At 37.1% G+C, this 25,213-nt stretch overlaps 1 protein-coding gene across 1 annotated transcript; it reads left to right on the top strand.

Moving 5' to 3' along the window:
- The first annotated feature begins 111 nt into the window (after window positions 1-111).
- Window positions 112-23,550, top strand: cds1 (CDP-diacylglycerol synthase (phosphatidate cytidylyltransferase) 1). The gene is made up of 13 exons (XM_048188192.1): window positions 112-442; window positions 12,127-12,275; window positions 13,651-13,747; window positions 14,043-14,140; window positions 14,535-14,674; window positions 16,655-16,713; window positions 18,244-18,326; window positions 18,647-18,734; window positions 18,849-18,917; window positions 19,021-19,173; window positions 20,741-20,860; window positions 20,976-21,079; window positions 21,388-23,550. The coding sequence occupies exons 1-13, from the start codon at window positions 377-379 to the stop codon at window positions 21,521-21,523; spliced, it is 1,362 nt and encodes a 453-aa protein (XP_048044149.1). The 5' UTR covers window positions 112-376; the 3' UTR covers window positions 21,524-23,550.
- The last annotated feature ends 1,663 nt before the right edge of the window (window positions 23,551-25,213 follow it).

The raw sequence follows: 25,213 nt of genomic DNA, 5'->3' as shown, positions 1-25,213 counted from the left end.
CATCAGCAACAACATTCACAGAAACAGTCTTATTTGGACAGTCGTAAGAGTTAGAGAAGTGAAGTGCGCTGGACTCCAACCGCAGAGTGGAGCAGTGTTTCCTCTTTATGTTGAGTCACTGAGTGAGTGAGAGAGGGAGAGAGAGAGAGAAAGAGGTTGGTCTGGTCTCTCACTTAACTAACAAAACAGCAGCAGATCTGCGGGCATAAACAAATGCACGCAGGTTGTCTGTCCCTCCACCTGCCGCGGAGACACTTTAATGGTCGCAGTCAGTTAAATTAACCGGATTACTGAGACTGACAGAACCCCGCTCTGCTTCATTTTAATGCGGACCTCCGACGATATCTATGTATAATTTAGACTGAAATAAGCAAAAATGACGGAGCTGAGACGGCGAGGAGGAGGAGGAGACCCTGACAGCACGGAAAACATCAGTGACAAGGTAATTTATGGAGCACACGTTCAGTCAGGAGGCTTTATTTCTCTCAGTCGATTGCCAATGACCTTCTAGCTAAGCAGCTAACGAGCAACCAGTCAAACCGCTTCAACTTGACCAGATATTACACAAAAACAACTCGCTTAAGGTAATATTAGGATTGTATGGGGTGACATTTGTGTTATGGTACTGTCCCTTTAAATTATTTAGTCTTTAAACTGTCGGTTGCCTCATATGAAGTTGCTGAGCCAAACACGCTGCAAAGCCAGAGAGTCAGTGACTGTGTCGCAAAACCTAGTGAGCTCCCTACCTAGAGAGCATTTTTGGCCATCATAGACGCGTCTGGAACGTTCTGAGCATTTTGACCATCAAATAGGTTCGTTTGTCATGCCCAAAGCATCTCGTTTGAGACCCGGTCATCTGTCAGAGTCAGCTTGTGTGTCATACAGAGCTGTTTAATGTAATTTAAATTAGAAACCATTTATTTAAAGAAGTAGTAGTTTACACAAAAATAAAAATTGACAATTTAATGACCCTCGTGTTGTTACAAACAAGCATGGAACACAAAAGGAGAAGTGGGCAGAATGACAGTCCCGGTCTCCACTCATTTTCTTTGCTTCTTTCTATAAAATGAAAGTGAATGGTGACTATCTTCATCCTTTTTTGTGTGTGAAAGAAATCGTGCAGATTTGAAAGGAGGAGGGTGAGTTAATGAGGACAGTGAATTATTCTTCTGAGGTCAGCCAAGATCTTTGTTGCTGTTGTTGTTTTGTTTAAACATCACTTTTCTGTATTCCGTTGTTTATCAGTGTAAAAACGTTTTATTACTGCAGCCGTTTCAAATGACCAACATTAATTTATTGTGAAACCTATTGGATGCCTTTGAATGTGTTATTTATATATTTTTTTTTTTACAGGATAGTAAACTCATTATGCACTCTTGAGCTGAAAAATCAATTTAGTTTTAGAGGTAGGCCTATATATTTAGTATACTGGGAAATATTTATTTAAGAGCTGAAAGATAAGTTTTGAGGCATGTGCTTTAGTTCATATTGTATCCAACACTAGACTGGGTAAACCCAGCCTGATCTGCCGGCGATTTGATTTCGCCCGGCAACTCAGTCTGGAAACCCATACATTCATTTCTGCTGCATCTGTTACACTTTTGCGGGAACCAATCACAGACTGGCTTATCCACCTTGCTCGCTATTGGCGGGTACAGAGCTCTTTCTATGGCTCTGGGCGGGTATAACACAATGACGTCTCTCGCACGACCGTCAATCCAATTCCTTTGAACCTCTCAACAATGCTGAATGACTTCTTTAGTTTAGCAAACAAATTGCTTGAGTGGGTGTCACTCAATATCACTCACTTTCATGTTTTTTTGCACAACCTGCAAAAATCGCTCGATGCCATTGCTGCTTCTGCAAACCGCTGATCAATGCTACAAACCAATACAAACTGTCTGGAGTTTTCGCGTCGCTCTGCAAAAGTACGTCACCCGGATCGTTGATCTGATTGGTTGAAGGACTATCCAGTTGCGTGAATAATGCTTGTTGATCACGCCTCTTGTGCAGTAGAAAATACATGTGTGACTCCCCAGACCAATGTTCAATTTTAAATTGAGCTTGGTCTGGTGATTGCCAGACAAATCCAACACAGAATCTATTTACAAAGTCTGTTTGCTTATGGAGTATGCTCTTTGTGAATATGGAGAGTATGTATCTGATTGGCTAGAGACGTTTCCTCTTCTCTAAAATGATGTAGTGATGATGATGGCTGAGCGTTGGAGTAGATCACATGTGACAACAAATCACTTGGTCTGTTGGTCACAGTGTGGAAAAGTTGAGAAGGGAGTAACTCAGCAGCCATCCTGGAAATGGATGATTTGAGCTCATGACTCCGTAATTACAGTTACAAATTTTTTTTAGTCACAGACAAGGCTTTTGAATGAGATCTTTGTGTGAAGGTTTCCTGTCATGTCTTTGTACTCTTGAACTGTCTCATGAAGACCATATACTGTTTCCCCTGGAAATGTTTGCTGTAAATCGATGTGGGGAAATTAGGGGACCTAATTGTGATTGTGATAGTGATAGTATAGAGCCAAGAGCATTATATGTCTTCTTCCACCCAAAGATTTACATAAGAAAACAAAATTTGATGAAAATATATATTTATACTTATTTATTTCTATAATGATAATAATAATAAATAAGAATATGAAATTATTTAAAGGGTTAGTTCACCCAAAAATGAAAATAATGTCATTTATTACTCACCCTCATGCCGTTTCACACCCCTTCATTAATCTTCGGAACACAAATTAAGATATTTTAGTTCAAATCCGATAGCTCCTTGAGGCCTTCATAGGGAGTAATGACACTTCCTCTGTCAAGATCCATAAAGGTAATAAAACACCTCTAAATCAGTTCATGTGCGTACAGTGGTTTAATATTAATATTATAAAGCGACGAGAATATTTTTGGTGCGCCAAAAAAAACAAAATAACGACTTATATAGTGATGGCCGATTTCAAAACACTGCTTCAGAAAGCATCGAAGCATTATGAATCTGTGTGTCGAATCTGCAGTTCGGAGCGCCAAAGTCACGTGATTTCAGCCGTTTGGCGGGTTTGAACCGCGATCCGATTCATGATTTGATACACTGATTCATAATGCTCTGATGCTTCCTGAAGCAGTGTTTTGAAATCGGCCATCACTAAATAAGTCGTTATTTTGTTTTTTTGGCGCTCCAAAAATATTCTCGTCGGTTTATAATATTAATATTGAACCACTGTACTCACATGAACTGATATAGATGTGTTTTTAGTACCTTTATGGATCTTGACAGAGGAAGTGTCATTACTCCCTATGAAGGCCTCACGGAGCCATCGGATTTCAAAAAAATATCTTAATTTGTGTTCCAAAGATTAACGAAGGTCTTACGGATGTGGAACGGCATGAGGGTGAGTAATAAATGACAGCATTTTCATTTTTGGGTGAACTAACCCTTTAAATTACGTCAATAACATTATTTACAAGTATACAGTTATTTTACTTTGACTGAAATCAAGAGTTTTATTTTCTTAAAATGATGTGACCAAGACTTCAGCATATTCAGTGTTGATTATGCAGAAAATATTTTGAGCTTTGTTTTGTTTATTCACAAATACTTCTTCAAGGGTAACTGGTTTATCCTTTATAAGGAAATAAATGGCTCTGAAAGAACATTGTGTTTTTGTCCTGGAGACCACTAACCTTATAAGACTAATGCTGTCACACAGGCCGAGCTGCCTGTCCATCTAGAGCCCCTCAGCCAGTTCTCTCAAGGTCAGTCTCTTTCCATCACTCATAGTAACTGGCAGTATTTACAGCCCTTCACTTTCACTGAGAGCTGAATCTCATGGTTTGCAGTTAATATCTTGTTTTCTTTTCCCTTAACTAAGAGAAGCATCATAAGCCTGAGTCTCTCTGGGGTTTAGCATGGTGCTCTGCTCAATGTACCTCCTCAGCAGTGTTTGGAGTTCAGTGGACCATCATAACCTCAGTGCAGCACGTCCTCCAGCCTGGCGTCAGCCGTCGATTGTCTCTCTTCTCGTGTCCTACTTCTGCAATTTACCACGGAAATCTGGTTACTCAGCATCTATTCTAACCACACAATTCGTTTTAGGCCTGGTAGTGTACATTATTATAATTATTAAACATTATTATGATTTCTTAGACTGAAATATATTACATTTGTAATACAACTGCACTGTTAAATGCAAAACTAATCTTTCATAATAAGTTATTTTACACTACAGCAGTAAAATTACAAAAATTATGTCTTAATTTCTTTACTTGCAACAGTTAAACCCTCAAGGAGAACAGCAGAGAGACCTGTAAGTTTATATGCCAACAGGCTTACAAAGGCTTCTCATTACAGTTAGTTCTCTTTAGTTTGCTGCATTTGCCGCTCCTGAGCCACTGAAAACACCAAATCTCAGCTGACTATACTTATTTAATTCAAATACAGTACACACTGCGGTGTTTGTCAACTTGATTTTGGAGAGAAGAGAGAATGAGAGAGCACAGCTGGTACCAGTGTATAAATTAGGCCTGTGTGTCGGCAACAAAGTCACGTTACAATATGTTTCATGATACGAGTCAGTACTGAACTAAAATTCTAGGCAGAATTTAGTAACAGCTGTTTATTGAACACTGCATACAGGGCTGCTAACTATAGGCAGAGTAGGCAGTTGCCTAACACCTCTGCAGTATGCACAGCAATAGGGCAAATGCAATAGAGAATACAATAGATACAAATTAAACAATGCTGAATAATGTTTTTCATGTAAGTCTATGTAACAGTGTCATATTCAGCTAATAGCCTACTACAAAAATTGATCAAAGTAATCAGATGTAAACAAAGACTACAGATATATAGACAGACAGTTCACTCCTATTAGTTATGAATGGGAGAAACTGCAATGCACAATATGGCAGAATACGTCCCGCCTTCTAAGTAAAAGAGCCAATCGCTGATTGTTAAAGTCATTGTGTCACTGCAGCTGCCATTAGAAGCTCCGGTTCCCATAGAAACCCGAGACTCGCGCTTAGGACTGCACATGCGCACTGGTTCGTCTAGCCTGAAAAATAAGCTTTTTTAACGCTATTTAAGCATAAGAAACAACATTTATTGGACAGTTCCTGTCAGATTTTGTTGCTGATTTGAAATATGTTATTTAATTGTGAGTTCGCCAAGCAGTTTTTGAGATCTCAGGATTCCACCATTCAAATAGATAGGTCTTGGATACCTGAAATAGCTGCCCCGAGGTGTTGCAAATATGGCCGTTGAGTGAACAGACTTTCCTTGAAAGCGACTTTGATGTAAATCCTCGCCAAGACGGCCATGTTTTCGTGTGTAATTGACCTCTTTAGGTGCACACACGTAGCTCTAAGTATACTTTGCTTGTTTATGTTTCGATATATTGTGCACAGAAAGCCACCAGGGAAACTTAGACAATTTTTGACTGATCTGGGGGACTTAAGTTTTATTTCCCAAACACTCCTCCATCTTCCATTGTTAGACCAAACAGGTAGTCCCACCCCAAACTCATTGCTTTGGCAGAGAGTATTTTGATTTGCTAACACATGTGGGCCGTAGTCATTTCTCAGGAAACATCTTTCAGTTTGATAAGTCTGGTAATAGGGACATTTTATGTGTTGTATTCTGCAAACCTTATGCTAGTGAGTGACTGTGCTGGTATTTTTAGCAGTGTTTTTCTCCCATAATGCAACAGTGGACTAATTAGCACAGAATACAGTGTGCAATGCTGCTTTAGGAATTCTGCTGCATGCACTCGCCTTCATCCACTTTTGACATCAGCAGTGAGTGTGTCCATTTTGGTATTTGCTGCAACAGTGTGAAGTCCTGATCAGACAGTTTTTGTGCCACCGCTGTAAAGTATTTAAAGGGACAGTGAAAACTGGGCCAAGCTGTCAGTCATCCCCGGGAAAAGTCTGCAGAAGATATCGTCCTTTACTGACACTTTATTTTCACCCTTGAAGCACTTCAGAGAGGATTTAATAGCCTGCTGAAGTGATGATCTGGCAGGTTATTTGGCATTTCCTCTGTTCATTGGTTATATGATCTCTGTCTGTTCAGCATGTCTGTTACAGATACCGGTTCTGCATGCAGAAACCGAATGAGAGCTGTGGTGACTGATGGCTGCCTCTGTGTGTTTGTGTTTTGGTGTGTGCAAGGCCTTCTGGGGCGGAGCTGGACTGAGGCTTTTCCCTCTTTCTCTCTCTGGGATTAGTGTAGTCTCATTTATGGAGCAGCTAATCAGCAGGCTAGTCTTTTTATCCCCTCACTTTCAGGACTCTTGTAGGCAGGAGGATACATGTGTGGAGCACACAGCTCTCAAAGACACATACAGCGCCATTTCTCCCTCTTCTGAACTGCACATATTTTGGATTTTCTTCACTTGGATGAAATAAAAGAGTTCATTGTTGTGTAGAGACATACTCTAAAGTTCACAGTGCAAAGCTGTCCCCAAGGCCATGCCAAACCTTTACTGAAACTAAAATAATAATAATAATAAAAAACAGGCAGAGAATTTATTGCTGGCGTACAACAATAGCATATTAGCATATTGCCGTCCACATTTGCATATCAATGTCATAATGATAATAATAATAATAATAATAATTATTATTATTATTATTATATTTTGAAAAGTAAATCAATAATAGTAATACTTAATGATATTAATAATATTTATTATTATTATAAAACCACATTGTGTTTTTAAATTTTAGTCATTATTGTGTCAAACAACAGAAATAAAAAATAAAATAAAATCGGACACTTGAACAAAAATAATCTATAATCTGTATTGGTAACAACAAAATTGGTGATTTGAAGTGATTTGATGCAGCAAGACACTTTGACTAACATTATAAGTGGACTTTAGGGAGCAAAATAAAACATTGACAATGTAAAATAGCCTATTTGAAAGTACTCTGGATGATTGGTTTTAAGAGCTGTAGGTAAAGTGTCCTATTGACCTGTTGAGTGCCATTTAAAAGGTTAGTTCACCCAAAAATTTTAATTCTGTCTTTAATTACTCACCCTTGTGTCATTCCAAGACCTTCGTTCATCTTTTGAACACAAATGAAGATCATTAATTTTGATGAAATCTGAGAGCTTTCTGTCCCTCCATAGAGATTCAATGCAACTACCACTTTCAAGGTCCAGGAAAGACATCATTAAAGTACTTCATGTGACTTCAGTGGTTTAAACTCAGTCTTATGAAGTGACGTGAGTGCTTTGATCACGCAAAAAACATAATTTACAACTTTATTTATGAAAATCTTGATCTGCAACATCATGCGACGCATGCGTGTTATGTTCAGACTCGCTTGTCAACACAACGCACATGTGCCAGTGTTCACAAGAGCTCCAGCGAGAGCTGACATTGTTGCATAAACACGCTTTGGATAATATTATTTTGTAAATTAGGTGGTTAATTATGTTTTTTTTTGTGCAAACAAAGCACTCGTGTTGCTTCATCAAATTGAGGTTAAACCGCTGATGTCACTTTAATGATGTCTTTCCTACCTTTCTGGACCTTGAAAGGATCTCTAGGGAAGGACAGAAACTGCTTGGATTTCATTAAAAATATCTTCATTTGTGTTCTGAAGATGAACAAAGGTCTTACGGATGTGGAACGACACAAGGTAGGTAATTAATGATAAAATTTTCATTTTTGGTGAACTAACCCTTTAAATAGTGAAAATATCAGTGCACATTCATAAACACCGATTCTTTTTCTTGAATGGACTGCAGTATGTTACTAGGCTGCCATTTAGTGAAACCCTCAGGATAATAATAGGTCCACTCATCTGGAGCATTAGGAAACTCTCTATTCTCATCTGTCTATTGTCCTGGCAGTGTATACATGGGATAATGTTTCAGTTTGTTTGTTGCCTTGAGTTTTCTTTTCAGAAATAACGGTTAAAATTTCAAACTGCATAAAATCAGTTTGACTACACTGATGTAGCTGGTAGTTGGAATGAGTGTTGCTCAGGTCTGTAAATTTCCATGAATGCTTTCTGGGGGCTTGAGTGTGCCCTCATTAAAAAGTTAGCAGAGGGTTTCTTTTACCACCCTTAATCTGAGCCTTGTTTCAGACATGAGTGACCTCTCTACTCAACGCAACTTGCTCCCATTTACCTGCTCAGCACAGTTTTTACAGTCTTGGTCCAAAGAGTTTGGCTAATTTTGGAAATTATACTGTGTTCGTCTTGTTCTTACATGGCCAAATTTGGTTGTCAGTAAGGGGTTTGACAGAAATGCCACCAAACAAAATACACAAAAGCTATGAATAACAGAGCCAACATAGACTCACAGGAGTTTGACTGGCATAAAGTCTGGAGCACATTGTAGCTTATTCAGGCCAATAACTACCTACTTAGACTGGACAACAGTGTGTATTTTATGTGACCTTTTTAGGGTTAGTTTCTGTAATTCATATTTATACATTTGACAGACACTTCTACACAAAGCCTGTCCTTACATTGCGTTTAAGGTATACAGTTAATGCGTTTCCTCTACTATTTGAATTACAGAAACACTTGTTGATGTTAAGATATGTGAAAACATAGTGGTCAGAATTTCTGTCAATTTAAAAATAAGTTGTAGCATATAGATGTGTGCCTGTGGAATAACCTTTATGTTAGAATAGTAACATACCAGTACCATGTTATTTTTTTAGAGAGTTTGTGTAGGCCATAGAGGAACATTATGGCTATGCAGTATTATATTTATTAACTTTTAAGGGTGTAACTTGTTTTCTATGGCCCTTTATACATTTAGGTGCTGTAAACAAGCTGCTGAGTCTTTTTCTTTAGCTTTATTTATATTTTGTTTTCCAGTCTGAAAGGCAGATCAGCTACTTTTTAAACTACTCAGTGATCGCAGTGGTAGACTGTTGGCACAGCATTTAAATCCAGATTACAGATTTATTGCAGATTATGAGACAATTAAACATCAGGCTTGCCAGGATGAGGCCTGCTGATGCTGCAACCACATGTAGAGGCATACACATTTACAATGACCGAACCTTGTTAGGCAGCAACATTCCCCTGTGATGATGTTATCAGTGAACATTAGGGCTGGGCATTGAGACAGATTTAACAAATAGATTTGATTCCTATTCACAAGCTCTTGATTTGATTTCAATTTGATCGATATTGATTCATTTTGGATATACATCAGATACACATGTAAAATACAAAAGTAAAAAATCTTTCTTAACTGATGTTGTAAATAATAAAAGGAACCCTGTCAGTTGATATTACTATAAGATTAAAGGGGGTATCACACACAGTTTCTGCCAATCTCATGTTAATCTTGAGTACCCATAGAGTAGTAGTGCATCCTTCATATCTCCAAAAAGTCTTTAGAGAGGAAATGTCATTGCTCCCTATGGAGGCCTCACGGAGCCATCGGATTTCAACTAAAATATCTTAATTTGTGTTCCGAAGATTAACGAAGGTCTTACGGGTGTAGAACGGCATGAGGGTGAGTAATAAATGACAGAATTTTCATTTTTGGGTGAACTAACCCTTTAATGTAAATAATGATCAAAATTTATATTTCGTCAGGGCGTTAAAGGGTTGGTTCACTCAAAATGAAAATTCTGTCATTAATTACTCACCCTCATGTTGCTCCAAACCCGTAAGACCATAATTTGTCTTCGGAACACAAATTAAGATATTTTTGATGAAATCCGTGAGTTTTCTGGCCTCTGTTGCAACAAAACGACCACTTTCAAGGCCCAGAAAGGCAGAAAACACATCATTAAAATAGTCCATGTGACTGCAGTGCCGATGCTGTTCACGTTAGCACCACAACGCACGCGTGTGATGCTGACGCAGGAGCCGGCCAATACTGAGCTGGCATTCGGACGCAGAACACGGAACAAAATGATTCATCAAAATGAAGATTAATTCAAATCGAGAAATTGATATTGTTAACCCAGCCCTTGTGATCATGATGATTTATTCATCACTTCATAATCACAATAAGTTGGTTCAACTTTTCCTCTTTTAGGACTTTCCCCTCCACTTGATCCATTAGCTTCCTCTGTTACTGTTACCAGCCATATTTTATTCTGTTCTTTATCTCGTAGTTGTGGTGTGTTAGCCAAGACAACAGTGAAATATGAGAAAGCAGCCTCTCTTCACCTTCCAAAGTGCAGACAGGTATCTTCAGTCTACTGTACCGCACCTACTCAGGTGCCGTGTCCTCAAGCCCGATTGATTTTCCTCAGAGGCATTTGTGTATCATTTGCATAAATGATGCTGGCTAATATCCCATCTTCCGTCGCTCTCCATTACTTTGACTGGTAAATCTCTGATTTCCATGAAGAGCTGCATTTCATTGTGATTGCAAAAGACTACTGGTTTATGACATTGTGACTTGTGTGTTTTGTTTTTGTTTCGTCTAAGTGTCTGGCTGGTCCCTCACCTAGTGAGTGTTAGCGATGTGCAACACTACATATTTTCAGTACCACAGGAGGGTTACCTGAACAACCAGTCGACTAATCAGTCTTGCAGTGTTTTCGGACATGTTTCTTAGTGGCATTTTTACCCGAGACTAGGGCTGCAACTAATGATTTTGAAACTATTAATCTGATGATTATTTCTTCGATTGATCAGATGAAAAGTTTAAAAATTATTAATTATTAAAATAAACAAATATAGCAAAAGTATCTATGTAGGATATGCTATACATTATTTGCAAAAAAATTGTTAAAATGTAAACATTACATTTTAAACCAAAAAACAACTGATAGCTTACCATTTTAGAGCAAAGTTAAAATGACTAAAATTGATAACAAACAAAAACAACTTGTACAAGGTATGAGGAACACACACATTCACTCATTTGAACATAGAAATTATATTATGATACTCCAACAATAGTCATTTTAACTGTAACTACTCAAATAAAAATACTTGTTACATGTGGAATTTTAAACCTACATTTAATCTCTAACAAGAAATATTTTAGCAAAATGTATATTGTAGTCTGATTTTTTTTTTTTTTTTTTTTTTTTTTATAAATTTTATTCAGAATTTGACCTGCAAATGGAAATAGTTGTGGGACTTTCTTACATTTACAGATAAGGATATCACCATAATTTGTAAGTTATGCACTGAGGAAAGCATGACCCAAAATCATTAAATAACAGATGCATCTGTCAAAGTACGCCAGGGTAAGCCTCTGGAAAACGTTTGAACCGTGAAGAATGAAGAAAATATAGCATTCTCATGTTTCGGACAACTTGGGTCGTGTACATTTCCTACAGCAGATCACTCTGTGTTTTGCTATTTTTCCATAAACGGTATGTCCATAGAAATGTGTTATTCACTACTGTAAAGCGACGTGACTGATCGATGAAAATTTGTTGTAGATGTTTTTTATTATTATTGATTTATTATTGATTTTATTGTTCAGTTGTTGCAGCCCTACGGCAGACATACAGAGAGATGTTTTAAAAAGATTCTGAAGAAAGACAAAGACTATTTAATACTCAAGACAGTTCACCCATATTGCTATGAATGGGAGAAACTGCAACATGCAATAAAGTGCTGGAGGGATGATGTATTTTTGTAGGATACCTGAAAAATAATTTAGCACTTACACTTCCATCGTCTTAAAGTCAATGGGTTTTTGGTTAAATGTGTGTAATAAGGTCTATAGTTAAGTTAACACAAGCTCAGGCTATTGTCACGTTTTATTCTATTACATAAAATACATCAGTAATACCCCCTTGTGATTTTTTTTATTAATTTTTTTATTTTTTTTAAAGCTTTTTCTTGTCTTGAAAAGGCATTGCTAACAAGTGGTTAAATGGGACTACAGAGGTTGTCATGGACTTCAAACATCATTACAGGGAAAATGGTTTTAAAATAAAGACAAAGAGTTTTTGGAAACTTAGTGATGGTGACTTTGAAGTAATTTGACTGTGTTGTAGTTTGTTTATAGCATACTTTTTACTTTGTGCGACTGTATTTATGCTTTTACGCTTCAAAATTATAATTTAGCAAAATATAATTATCTGCCTTTGAGTAAGTGCATGAATTATCTACTACTTTATATATTTTTTTCTCACCGTGCGTGTTTGCACTCTGCAGGAGGCAGATGGAGACGACAGGCTTGCTTTTCCTGGTGAGGGGGAAGGAGAAATGGAGGGCGACTCCAAAGCGGAAACGCCAGACGTGCCACCTTCCACAGATAACACTCCACAGTGTCTCAACAAAGCCCTGGAGGGCTTGTCATCTAGGTACCCAATGACACTGAGCTCATGAACAACTCCCCAAACAGTCTATGTCTGCACGTATGTTTAGGCCTTGGTACAATGCACACAGGCAACTATGAGATCTCACAAACTAGTTAAACCTGTTTTCGCTGTGAAAATAGGAAACCAGTGCACTAATATTCTCTAAATACAATCCTATCCACACATGCAGGATTTTTCAGTAAAATCAGTACCTTGTAAAAATTGATCCAGTTAATCTTTGAAAGCAGACACATAACCTTACAGCACATCGTGTTGTTCAACTATTCACATTGATTCTGATCAATAAGACAGACTCAAGTGATATTTTATATGCAGATGAGGTTAGGGGGTAGGTCAGTGGGCTAAAACGCTCCTAATCCTCATCAGTTTTGCTGCTCTGTTGGTGGGATTTGCTGCAGTCTCTTTAAAAGACCGCAGAGGCGCTGGTCCAACGCAGGGCGACATGCCTGAATGCCGACGCCTGGCTGCGCTTTGTGATGATGCTGCACTTTTTCCTCTCTCCCTCCCCTTTCTCTTCCTCTCCATTGATAAATCTCCTCTCATTCTTTTCAGCGGCATGCGTGAGTTGTGGCACCTGCAAACAGTTTATTACACTCTGGGCCCGAAAACGAAGAATTCACATCTCTCATGGAGCCTCATTTATTACATTTATGGCGCCATCAGCATAAATCGATCCCATTCGTTTTGTTCTCAGAAATCTCAGAACATCAAAAATACACCTTCAGTGATCAACAGTGGAAGCTTAAATCAAACTGAAATCATTTTTGTAATACAATATATCATTCTGCGCATGCCGTTTCATTCAGTTTAACACACCTACATTTCAACAGTGGGGAAAACCACTGAGTCATCAGTTTAACATTTTACACAGCTTAAAAGGGATAGTTCACCCAAAAATTACAATTCTGTCATCATTTACTCACCCTCAAGTTGTTCCAAATCTTTCTTCTGTTCAACACAAAATAAGATATTTTGAAGAATGTTGGTAACATTGATTTCCATAGTATTTTTTTTTTCCTACAATGGAAATCAATGGCTACCATCAACTGTCTGGTTACCAACACTCTTTTGTGTTCAAGAGAAGAAAGAAACTCATACAGGTTTGGAACAACTTGAGGGTGAGTAAATGATGACAGAATTATCCTTTTGGGTGAACTATCCCTGGCTGGATTTTAGTGGCTTTTATTTGTACCCTTAAAATTGGGGATTTGCCAGCACTTATAAATGTATTTTTATTTTACAAATTGTCTCAAAGAGTTTCCTACAAAACTGTTGATTCTGTAGTTTTGATCCAGCTGTTGATTCCTCATTCAAATTGATTTTTATGATTTAAAAAAATATATCTCGATCTCGGCAGGTGGAAGAACTGGTGGATAAGAGGCATATTGTCAATGACAATGATCACTGGCTTCTTCCTCATCATCTATTTGGGACCCATTATGCTTATATTTGTGGTAAGTATGAGTACAAACCATATGTGTACCACACAAACACAATTTACATGACTAACGCACTGACCACTGGCTATCCAGCATTTGTAGTTCCTAGACCGAGCATTTACACATCATCCTAGCCGCCCTCCCAAATACCCTTTTGGGCCACATGATGTCATTTAGCTAATTTATAACCTCACCTGAACTGACATAATGTATATATTTTCAATTAAAAGTCACTACAATGATTTTAAAAAGACATTTGACTCTTACAACATTTATTAACTTATATTTTTGCAATTCTTTTTTTTTATAGGTTATGGGTGTTCAAATCAAGTGTTTTCATGAAATTATAACCATTGGCTACAGAGTTTATCATTCCTATGATTTGCCGTGGTTCAGGACTCTTAGCTGGTAAGTAAAATGCAGATTAGGCACCGCTTAATGCTCCTCTTTCACCCCTAAACTCTCACTATCTCTCCAACCTTTCTCCCTTCTCACCGATTTGTGTACTTTACATTCATGTACAAACACTCAACTAGAAACAAACACACCCACTCTCTCACGTTTTACCAGTCACCTTTTGTCATAGATAAAGTAGTGATTAACTGGACTTGAGCAAAGTGCACTTCCATGTTGGAACCTAGCATAAAGTACACCCCACCTGCATGCTTTGTCCAAACAAAACAAGACAACAGCCAAGCAGAAGAAAGTGCCATGTATTGTTAAAAGCCAACACGGTTTCTGTCAAACATGTGTCTTTCACTCAAATCGTCAGATCTTGACACAAATGCACCTTGTATTTCAGGTACTTCTTGATTTGTGTGAACTACTTCTTTTATGGAGAGACAGTGGCTGATTATTTCGGCGCACTCGTCCAAAGGGAGGAACCTTTGCAGTTCCTTGTACGTTATCATCGGTTTATTTCTTTTGCACTGTATTTGGCAGGTGAGTGTAACCGAGAGCTTGCATTAAAACACTCCAAGCGAGCTATCAGAGGCTTTTATGACTCTAGGCCAAAAGGCAATATTCCACAATTACCTTTTTTGCATACTTTATTATTTACTGAATGATATTCAAAGCATTGTTTTTATGAAATGACTTCATGAGAGCTTCATGCTTGGTCACATTTACAAATGCTTCAACATGAATATGCTGTTATTCTATGCCAACAAGCTATTGAGCTGCAGCTACACTATTGTTCAAAGGTTTGGGGTCAGTAATGTATATATTTTTAAATAAATGAATACTTTAATCCAGCAAGGATACATTAAACTGATCAAAAGTAACAATAAACACATTTATAATGTTACAAAAGATTTTTATTTTAATGAATTAAAGTTCTTGTGAACTTTCTATTCATCCAGGAATCCTGAAGGGGAAAAAAAAAAAAAAAAACTGATTCCATAAAAATATTAAGTAGTTCAACTGTTTCACCATTGATAATAATTAGAAATGTTACTTGAGCACCAAATTAGCATATTAAAATGATTTCTGAAGGATCTTTGCCATCACAGGAATGAATTAGGCAAGGCAAGGCAATTTTATTTGTATAGCACATTTCATACACAATGGTAATTCAAAGTGCTTTACATAAAGAAGAACCAAATACATAATAATAATAATGGAACACATAAGAAATAGATATAACAGTAAAAACAGAGAATGTATCTAGATAGCTATCTAGATGGAAGAGTTAGGAAACTTCAGGGAGTTTTTTTGTTGTCTGTCAGAGCGGATCTAAACGGATCTATCCATTAGAGCGGACCTAAATGAATCTTCCTCACGCAGAGGGATAACCGTTTTTATTTTTCAGGTAGCTGTGTGTTTAAACATTACACTTACAGACAAATCTTCCTGGACTGACTCTATACAGAGCTGCATCCAGGGATAACTCTAAAAAAAATTAAAATATTTGTCAGGCAGCTGTGCGTTTAAACATTACCCTTACAGACAAATCTTCCTGGACTAACTCTATACAGAGCTGCATCCAAGGATAACCAAAAAAAAAAATTTGTCACAGAGCTGCATCCAGGGATAACAAAAAAAAAGAAAAAACTTACTTCCTAATTCTCACAGCTCTTTCAACCAGACAGCAAGATATAAAATGCATTAAAAGTCATTTTAATTACATTTTAAATTATATTAAAATAGAAAATAGTCATTTTAAACAGTAATAATATTTCACAATATCACTGATTTTACAGTATTTAGATCCAATAAATGCAGCCTTGGTGAGAACAAAAATCTTACCGACGCCAAACTTTTGAAAGGTTGCGTACATTATATTCACAATATAGCACATCCTTGAGCGCCACAACTATTTGAGTAAGAAGTTGACAAATGAACATTAATTTCATAATGTCTTAATATTTGGCTTGTCGCCCTTTTGTTTTAATGACAGCATCACTCTGCATGAAAAAAAAAATCATGAGTTTGGACCAGCTTAGGGCTGCGACAAAGTCACTGCAGCAAAATTAGATGTAAATGTGTGCACATATTTAGGACCTAAGGCGCATGTACCCCTGCCTCTGTTATGGCCATAAATGCACAGCATGTTGGCAGCTGTTGCAGGTCTCCACCACTGTCACAGTCATTTTCTTTCACTAAACCTGGCTTTCTCTCCAACACCTTTTGATAGTTGTCATCAAGATCCCTGTAATATTAGTGAGAGCCTTGAGTATAATTATATAAACCACAGTATACAGTATAACTCAGTGTGTTTGTTCCAGTATTTTGTGAATGTATAAAAACAGAATATGTCATAATGTTGTGTACTGCTGTCATAACAGTGATACGGAATCTTTCCAAAACAAAATTAAACTTATAATCACTCTATACTGACGAAAAACTGTTAATGCTTCTCTGCTGTCTGTCAATTTCTCCTGTATTTTAGGAAATTAACTGCATGTTATTTGCTTTTTACAGGTTTCTGCATGTTTGTACTGAGCTTAGTGAAGAAGCATTACCGCCTGCAGTTTTATATGGTGTGTATCAGTCACTTCTGTGCCAGAACTTAACTGTCCATTCCATTCACAGTCATGTGCATATCATATGCTGGACAATTAGATACTCGGTAGTCCCATGTCATGTCATATTATCACATTTAAAATTATATTTCTGTATAGTTATAGTTAATATTCCGATATGTTGGGTGTTGTGAAATGATTTCAAATTTTAAAATTAAATTCAACTTAACTTAATTCAAATAAGTTAAAATTATTTGTTGCATGTTATACATTTATAGTGTGTGCAAGGCAGCATTTATATTACTTTTATTATTGTCAGGTGCTGAAATAGGGGTTTTCATGTCCTTTAACGTACAAAATTTATACAGATGTTTTATTTGTTTATTTGTATTAGGTGCCCATTTAAAAAATAACAAAAAACTATATACACTATTGTTCAAAAGTTTGGGGTTGGTAAGGTTTTTTTTTTATTATTATTTTTTTTTTTTATGTTTTAAAAAGAAGTCTCTTAAGCTCACCAAGGCTGCATTTATTTGATAAAAATACAATAAAATCAGTAATGTTGTGAAATATTGTTACAATTTAAAAACTATTTTCTGTTTTAATATATTTTCATGTTCTTTGACTGTTCAAAAAACAACACTTATTTGAAATAGAATTTTTTTTTAACATTATAAATGTCTCTATAGTTAATATGATCAGTTTAATGTCTCTTTGCTGAATAATTTTTTTAATTTTAATTTTATTTTATAATTTAAAAAAAAATGTAACGGCAGTGATGATGCCATTGCAATATTTGCATACTGAATTTGTCTTCTTCTTTCTTGCATTTATTTGCATAATTAAATGTGATTGGTGTTTTTATTGCACTCTAAAGATGGTGTCTCGTAAAGCCAACTGAAAACAAAATGCACACTTAGCATCATGACAGACAAAACCCCCAAGTCTAAATTGAAGCCTACCTAAAACTAATCATCTGCTGCCTTGCTAGCACTGGTACTTTCTTCAAGACATGCAAACATACATCTGATGTAAGTTTCTGGTTATTTATTAACCACAAACTTGAGTGTTGGGCTGCTGGGTTGAGTCCAGCCACAGCAGTTCATGAACTCTAATAATAGGCATAAACTATGACTTGCTTCACTCAAACTACTGATGTCATCAAAATGTCATTTTCTTTGAGTGTGGTAACACCCATAACACTTCATCAACTGCCACTAGAAACACTTGGCAGCAACAAAATACTTTTTGTTCCAGCCAAGTTTGCTTTAACAATTAGTAGTCAAGCACTTAGACCATTTATTTCTACTTTAGTTTGTTTTATTTGATAGCCTTAGTCTTCTGAATTAACATTTGAAAATTAAAATTATCAACATTTTAATAAATCATGCTGTGATTGTGTTTGTTTGAATATGTGCTGCATTATACTGTATATCATCATTGTTTTAGTGAATAGACAACATTTCAACCGTTCACTCTGAGTTTGTGTGTGTGTGTCTGTATGTGGGTGGCCATTGTGTGTGTGTTTGTTTGTGCTTGCCATTTCAGTTTGCTTGGACCCATGTGACCTTGTTGATTGTGGTGACTCAGTCACATCTGGTTATTCAGAACCTGTTTGAGGGAATGATCTGGTAAGCCCACCTGACCTGACAGACCTGTCTGAGGTTTCACCTCATTCCTACTTCAGTTTCTCAAGCTGCATTCCTGTGTTTCTTGATGTTCCACATGATAACATACCTGGCCACTCAAGGGAGAGTAGAAGTACTCATTTCTATTCATAATTGTTTATGTTTTTAGTTAACTTTATCAATAGTTCTCTAAAAAAAAATAATTATTAAATAAATGTGAGCCTTCTTCTCTCCCTTGTTTCTTTATACTTTGTTGTTCACTGCATAGTTTCTTGTCTCCCGCAGTATGTGTTTGTAAAATAAAACTATAATTTATTCTCTAGGTTTATTGTTCCCATCTCTATTGTGATCTGTAATGACATCATGGCCTACCTGTTTGGTTTCTTTTTTGGAAGAACGCCACTGATTAAGGTGAACCTGTGATATTTACATGGTAGATGTTTTTGTCCCTTAATTTTCTAAAAGTAAATTTTCCATGATTTCAATATGAATAATCTTATCTCAAACCTCTTTGCACACTATCAGCTCTCCCCAAAGAAGACCTGGGAAGGTTTCATTGGGGGATTCTTTGCAACAGTGGTCTTCAGTTTCTTTGTAAGTCACCATTAGACTTGTAAACAACACCAACAACTGTCATACCAACACATAAGCCTCATGATATGACAACTAAAACCTTGACGTCTTTCCCTTTTTCCAGTTTGCGTACCTGCTGTCCCAGTACCAGTACTTTGTTTGTCCAGTGGAATACAATAGCGAGACAAACCGCTTTGCAGTAGAGTGTGAGCCCTCACATCTGTTCATGATGCAGGAATACACACTTCCTGCAGTGGTGCAGAATGCAGTTAGATGGGTGAGTGCTGGACAGGGCAAAACTTCATACTATAACTGTAAATAAAGCTCTGCTTAAAGAGATAGTTCAGCCAAAACCCTCAAGTGGTTCCAAATCTGTATGGGTTTCTTTCTTCTGTTGAACACAAAAGAAGATATTTTAAAGAATCTGGGTAACCAGACAGTGACTTCCATAGTAGGAAAAATAAATACTATGGAAATCAATGGGTGCTGTCAACTGTCTGGTTACAAAAAATCTTTAAAATACACTATATTACCAAAAGTTTTGGGATGCCTGCCTTTACGTGCCCATGAACTGTTTATGGGAATTTTTTACCATTCTTCTAGAAGCGCATTTGTGAGGTCAGGCACTGATGTTTTGTGTGAAGGCCTGGCTCGCAGTCTCCGCTCTAATTCATCACAAAGGTATTCTATCAAGTTGAGGTCAGGACTCTGTGCAGGCCAGTCAAGTTCCTCCACACCAAACTCACTCATCCGTGTCTTTATGGAACTTACTTTGTGCACTGGTGCGCAGTCATGTTGGAACAGGAAGGGGCCATCTCCAAACTGTTCCCACAAAATTGGAAGCATGAAATTGTCCAAAATGTCTTGGTATGCTGAAGCATTAAGAGTTCCTTTCACTGGAACTAAGGGGCCGAGCCCAACCCCTGAAAAACAACCCCACACCATAATTCCCCCTCCACCAAACTTTACACTTGGCACAATGCAGTCAGGCAAGTACCGTTCTCCTGACAACCGCCAAACCCAGACTCGTCCATCAGATTGCCAGACAGAGAAGCATGATTCGTCACTCCAGAGAACACGTCTCCACTGCTCTAGAGTCCAGTGGCGGCGCGCTTTACACCACTGCATCCAATGCTTTGCATTGCACTTGGTGATGTAAGGCTGCTCGGCCATGGAAACCCATTCCATGAAGCTCTCTACGCACTGTTCTGGAGCTAATCTGAAGGCCACATGAAGTTTGGAGGTCTATAGCTATTGACTCTGCAGAAAGTTGGCGACTTCTGTGTACTGTGCGCCACAGCATGCGCTGACCCTGCTCTGTGATTTTACGTGGCTTACTTCGTGGTTGAGTTGCTGTTGTTCCCAATTGCTTCCACTTTGTTATGATACCACTAACAGTTGACTGGAATATTTAGCAGTGAGGAAATTTCATGAATGGACTTATTGCACAGGTGGCAACCTATCATGGTACCACACATGAATTCATTGAGCTCCAGAGAGCGACCCATTCTTTCACAAATGTTTGTAGAAGCAGTCTGCATGCCTCGGTGCTTGATTTTATACACCTGTGGCTATGGAAGTGATTGGAACACCTGAATTCATTGATTTGGAGGGGTGTCCCAATACTTTTGGCAACATAGTGTTTCTTCTTTAGTGTTCCACTGAAGAAAGAAACTCAAACAGGTTTTGAACAATCATGAGTAAATGATGACAAAATGTTCATTTTTGGGTGAACTGTCATAATTATTGGGAGGGGTCCTTTTATTTCTGAATTCTTTGAAATGATAAAGAAACATGAATGTTACTAAATTGGCTGATGATCTGCTTCTTTCTTGTGTCTGCAGAAAACGGTGAACCTTTACCCATTTCAGATCCACAGTATTGCACTCTCTACTTTCGCCTCTCTGATCGGACCATTTGGTGGATTCTTTGCCAGTGGCTTCAAACGAGCTTTCAAGATCAAAGTTAGTTCACATCCAGCAGAAGTCGCACATAAACCTTTGAATTTTTGTCTTTACACAGTCTTTACCCAATTGGAGTGACTGTTACACTGTGAGCTTGTGCTTTTTTATTTTGTAGGACTTTGCGGACACCATTCCTGGTCATGGTGGAATAATGGATCGTTTTGACTGTCAGTATCTGATGGCGACGTTCGTTCATGTTTACATAGCAAGTTTTATCAGGTGAGGAAGTCAGGTGACCTATTTGGTTATAATTTATGCTTTTGAAAGAATATTACCTTTACAAATCCATAAAACAAATTAAACTGGAAGTATGACAATAAAATAATTGAATTAACAGACCAAGTGCCAAATGTGTGTAAACATTGGCTTTAGCCAATAAATAAAATAAATGTATTCATCAGTGGATTTAATCAAGCAATGATAGTCTGATCCTTCCTGATTTAAGTGACACAGGCAATTAAAAAAAAAAAAATCCTGCAATGAAGCATGTCTGACACTGTTTTGAAGATCATTTTTCTCTTCCCCAGGGGGCCGAACCCCAGTAAGGTCTTACAGCAGTTGCTCGTCCTGCAACCAGAACAGCAACTCAGCATCTTCAACACGCTGCGCAATCACTTGCGAGAAAGGGGCATGCTGCCCCCTGCTGTGGAGGGAGCCCAATGACGGACAACACCACCATAGCAGACAAAAACAGTTCATGTCCTGTTGAACTCTGTAACCATTCACCCATGACTGTGATCACACGAGCACACTCCCAACCAACCGCAGGAGCTCCCGTACAATACGAGAGTGTGACGCCTGCTGCAAACCAAACTCTCACTTTTAACCCATTAGAGACTTAACAAATGCAGGAGGAAAATAACCACAAGAGGGCGACATTGTTCTCCTAGTCACTGTTTGGGAAATCAACATCAGAGGTCTTCCTATCAACAAACATGCAAAACAAAAGATCCAAGCACATGGTAAGTGAATGTATAGCACTACAAGAAAGGCGCTTCAGCAAAGTGACATCATTGTACTGATTCTGATAGTGACTGTTGCCTGATATGTGAGCGTATGATTTGCTTCGCGAATGCAATAACTCACGGTGGTGACTTCAGGTTTTCGATATGCCATAATTCTCATGGTTAACATTTAAATGTGAGCTTAATTTATAACAGGGGCCCTGAACTCAAAGCATTAGAAAAGCATGTCCGTAAGTCCTGCTGTTACTGCTTTTTCCATTCCAAATTACTGAGTGTGTTTGTGTGAGCGCTAGAATAACTCACTTGCGTGTGTACATATCATCATATGTATTATTGTACATAGATATGATATACTACATCTAAAATAGAGAGAGAGATTAAACATTTATTAAAGTAATATATAAGGCTTAACATATTCTATATTATAGTAAGTTATGAAAATGATATGCAAGAAGACCTCGACTTGTCTTATTTTCTTAAATACAGCATGACTAAACTTCTCTATGGGTGAAGAATAATTTGAGCCGATTGTTTTTGGGGGAGAAACAGCCTTTTAGAGAAGGTGATTTGCTGTTCCCCTCTGTAACCGTTCGTTTATAAGTTGCACTGTATCTTCACGAGTCGAAAGATTCGCTTTGAACTGTTTTCAATTTAGCTTTTCAGGTTTTAATATCAAAAGGCACTGGTGCTTTGAGCAGATATCCAATATTTGAAAAAATGTAAACGTGTTTAGATTTACAGAAAACAGTAAGTTGTTTATATGCTTTTTATTTTTTTATTTTGTTTTTACAATATCTTCCCTGCAATATTGTTTTTAGCTGCTCTTGTTTTTTAAAATCCTGAATTTCCGTGTTAATTTGGTGAATTCTTTACCAAACAGATATGTACCAAAGTACTGTCAATTTTGCTGTGAAAAACAAAACTAAATAAATATCACACAATTAACATTGTCAAATGCTACAATAATAGCAATAATATCCTGCAACAGATTAATAAACCAATTGAATAAATTAGGTATTTATGGTAATTAAAGACCCTTAAATGAACAAAAAGTTAACCTTTTTCAGGTTTTAAGTTCTTATTCAGGTTTGAACTTTTTTGTAATAACCCATGACCCTAATTGCACATCGGGGACTCGGTTTAGTAGTTTTGGACCAGTTGTGTGTATTGTAAAACCTAGAAAAAAAAAAAAAAAGTGATTGTGACCCCTTACCTTATACATTCCTGTCTGCAATAGGTTTACATGTTTCTTTCCTTCACGTCTGCTGTCCTGTAGACAATTTGCAGTCATGTGAGAACCTTGTGTTTGTAGAAATTTGAATCCTATCAGACCAAAAAGAGAATGCATCTCCAGGTGACTATAGCTTATTTTGTGGATGTCACAATTGTATTAGAAATTTAGTTTTTTGGTTTTTTTTAGAGCTGCTGCACAATTTAATTTATTATGTTACCCGATATATAATATTGTGCAAGCTTATACTGTTAAGTTTAGAAGAAAATGGGTTTCAAATTACTTATCACGGTTTGTGTTATTCATTGTTTTAAAAAATGGGAACCATTATTTATGTCTTTTTTTTTTTTTTTTTTTAAATATAAATCTAAGTTTTATTTTAAGTAACAATTTATGGGCAATACTGGGAAAAAGTAAGAATTATTGTTATATGTTGTTGTTATTATTAATAATGAAATGCTACACTTGGTGAATAAACTTCACTTTTGACCTACTCTCACTGCGGTCACATTTATTACATGATTTCAGTTTCCACCAAAAGTAAAGTATTTCTGCAAGCAGCAATTGAGAGTTTATTCTCAAAATTATATCTTTGTTTGTTGGTAAACAGTAACATTTGAACTGACAGCTGATTCCAAAAAACACAGACTGAAGGGAATCAACAACAACAATGAAAATGGCTAATATTATGTTCAACAAGTGCATTTTACATGTAACATCTTGCAGTCAGTATGGTAATAACATTTATATAAAATACAAAAAGTAATCTCAAACAACACAAACAAAAAACAATCAAAACATCTTATAATGGCTTGTGCATCTTGACTTTCATGATCTCTACATGCTCCATCCAGATCAGCCTGTAAAGTGCAACATTATTTTGTCTAAGGTGCATCACTGGTTTCACCGTCACATGAAATGAACAGATTTAGAGCATTACAAAACATTGACAGAGCATTCAACTCAACCTAATGCATGAGTTTTGGACGTTTATGCAGCTATATGAAGGATTTCTGCCACCAGAAGCAGCCGAGACCCGAATCACAGCTCCATCAGATTAGGAAGCCACCATTAACCCTCAAAACCTAAAAAAAACAACACCACCACAATCCTACAGGCTGCAGATCTACTCTCCTCCCAGCTCCAGTGGCCTGTTGCACAAAGCCGGTTTCAGTTGCTACCCAGGGGCGCGTTTCCCGAAGCGAACTATGGTCGCAAGTTAAGTCGTTACCAATAGAGTTCAATGGGATTTACGACCATGGTTCACCAACGATGCTTTCGGGAAACGCACCCCTGGTAAGTTCAAGATCAATTTGAGCAAACTCTGGTTTTTCGGGCTCATGAAGGTGGATTGGTTTTTAGCGGGTTTCATTGCTATGGTAACTTACGCTACACGGCTAACCTGCTCCGGAACAGGTTTTATTCGGAGTTAGAAATCGCAAACCCAAAATCGACCAATCAGCTGTGAGTAAAGTGACACATATCTGATGCAATAAAGCCACTCTCCCTGTATCTCTCGCTCCAAATGAAAGCATTTTATAGTAAAAACATTTGCTGTTAATTATTCATTATATTTATCTTAAATAAATTAAAATTATGGATAATTCGTGACATTCATATAAGTAGGCCTATTATATTAATTGACAATATTAAACTTTTAAATTAAAATAAATATAATACATGCATAATATATATAAAGCTTTTAAACAGATTAAGCTTACATGTATTCTTTTGAGCTCTTTGTGAAACTATATTTACTATTCGGTCTATTTGATTCACATGCATTGATATAATCAGATATTTTCTTTCAGCTGCCCTCTCAAACTTTCACTGCAGCAGTATTTATTCCTGCTTTGTAAATGCGTTTAATTTCATATTTTTCATAACGATCTCTTAATCTTCAGAAGAGACATGAATTGCGCGGCTCTCTCGCGAGAAGTTCGTTCTCCATGTTCCGTGTGATTGGCTGTTTGCTGCACTTGTCACACTTTCAGGTGCACGCGCTTTGCAAACTCTGGATTAAAGGTGCTAAAGAGGATGTTTTGTTTTATACATTTTTGCAATATTACTTGAAACTGTCTTTACTAACTGATAAAAGACTATTTATTAGGTGCATTGAAAGTAATATTAATATACATCATCTGTGCACGAGGTAGG

The sequence above is a fragment of the Megalobrama amblycephala genome, linkage group LG4 (genome assembly GCF_018812025.1).
Source record: "Megalobrama amblycephala isolate DHTTF-2021 linkage group LG4, ASM1881202v1, whole genome shotgun sequence".
Lineage (NCBI taxonomy): Eukaryota > Metazoa > Chordata > Actinopteri > Cypriniformes > Xenocyprididae > Megalobrama > Megalobrama amblycephala.
This window is presented reverse-complemented; position numbering and strand designations above follow the sequence as displayed.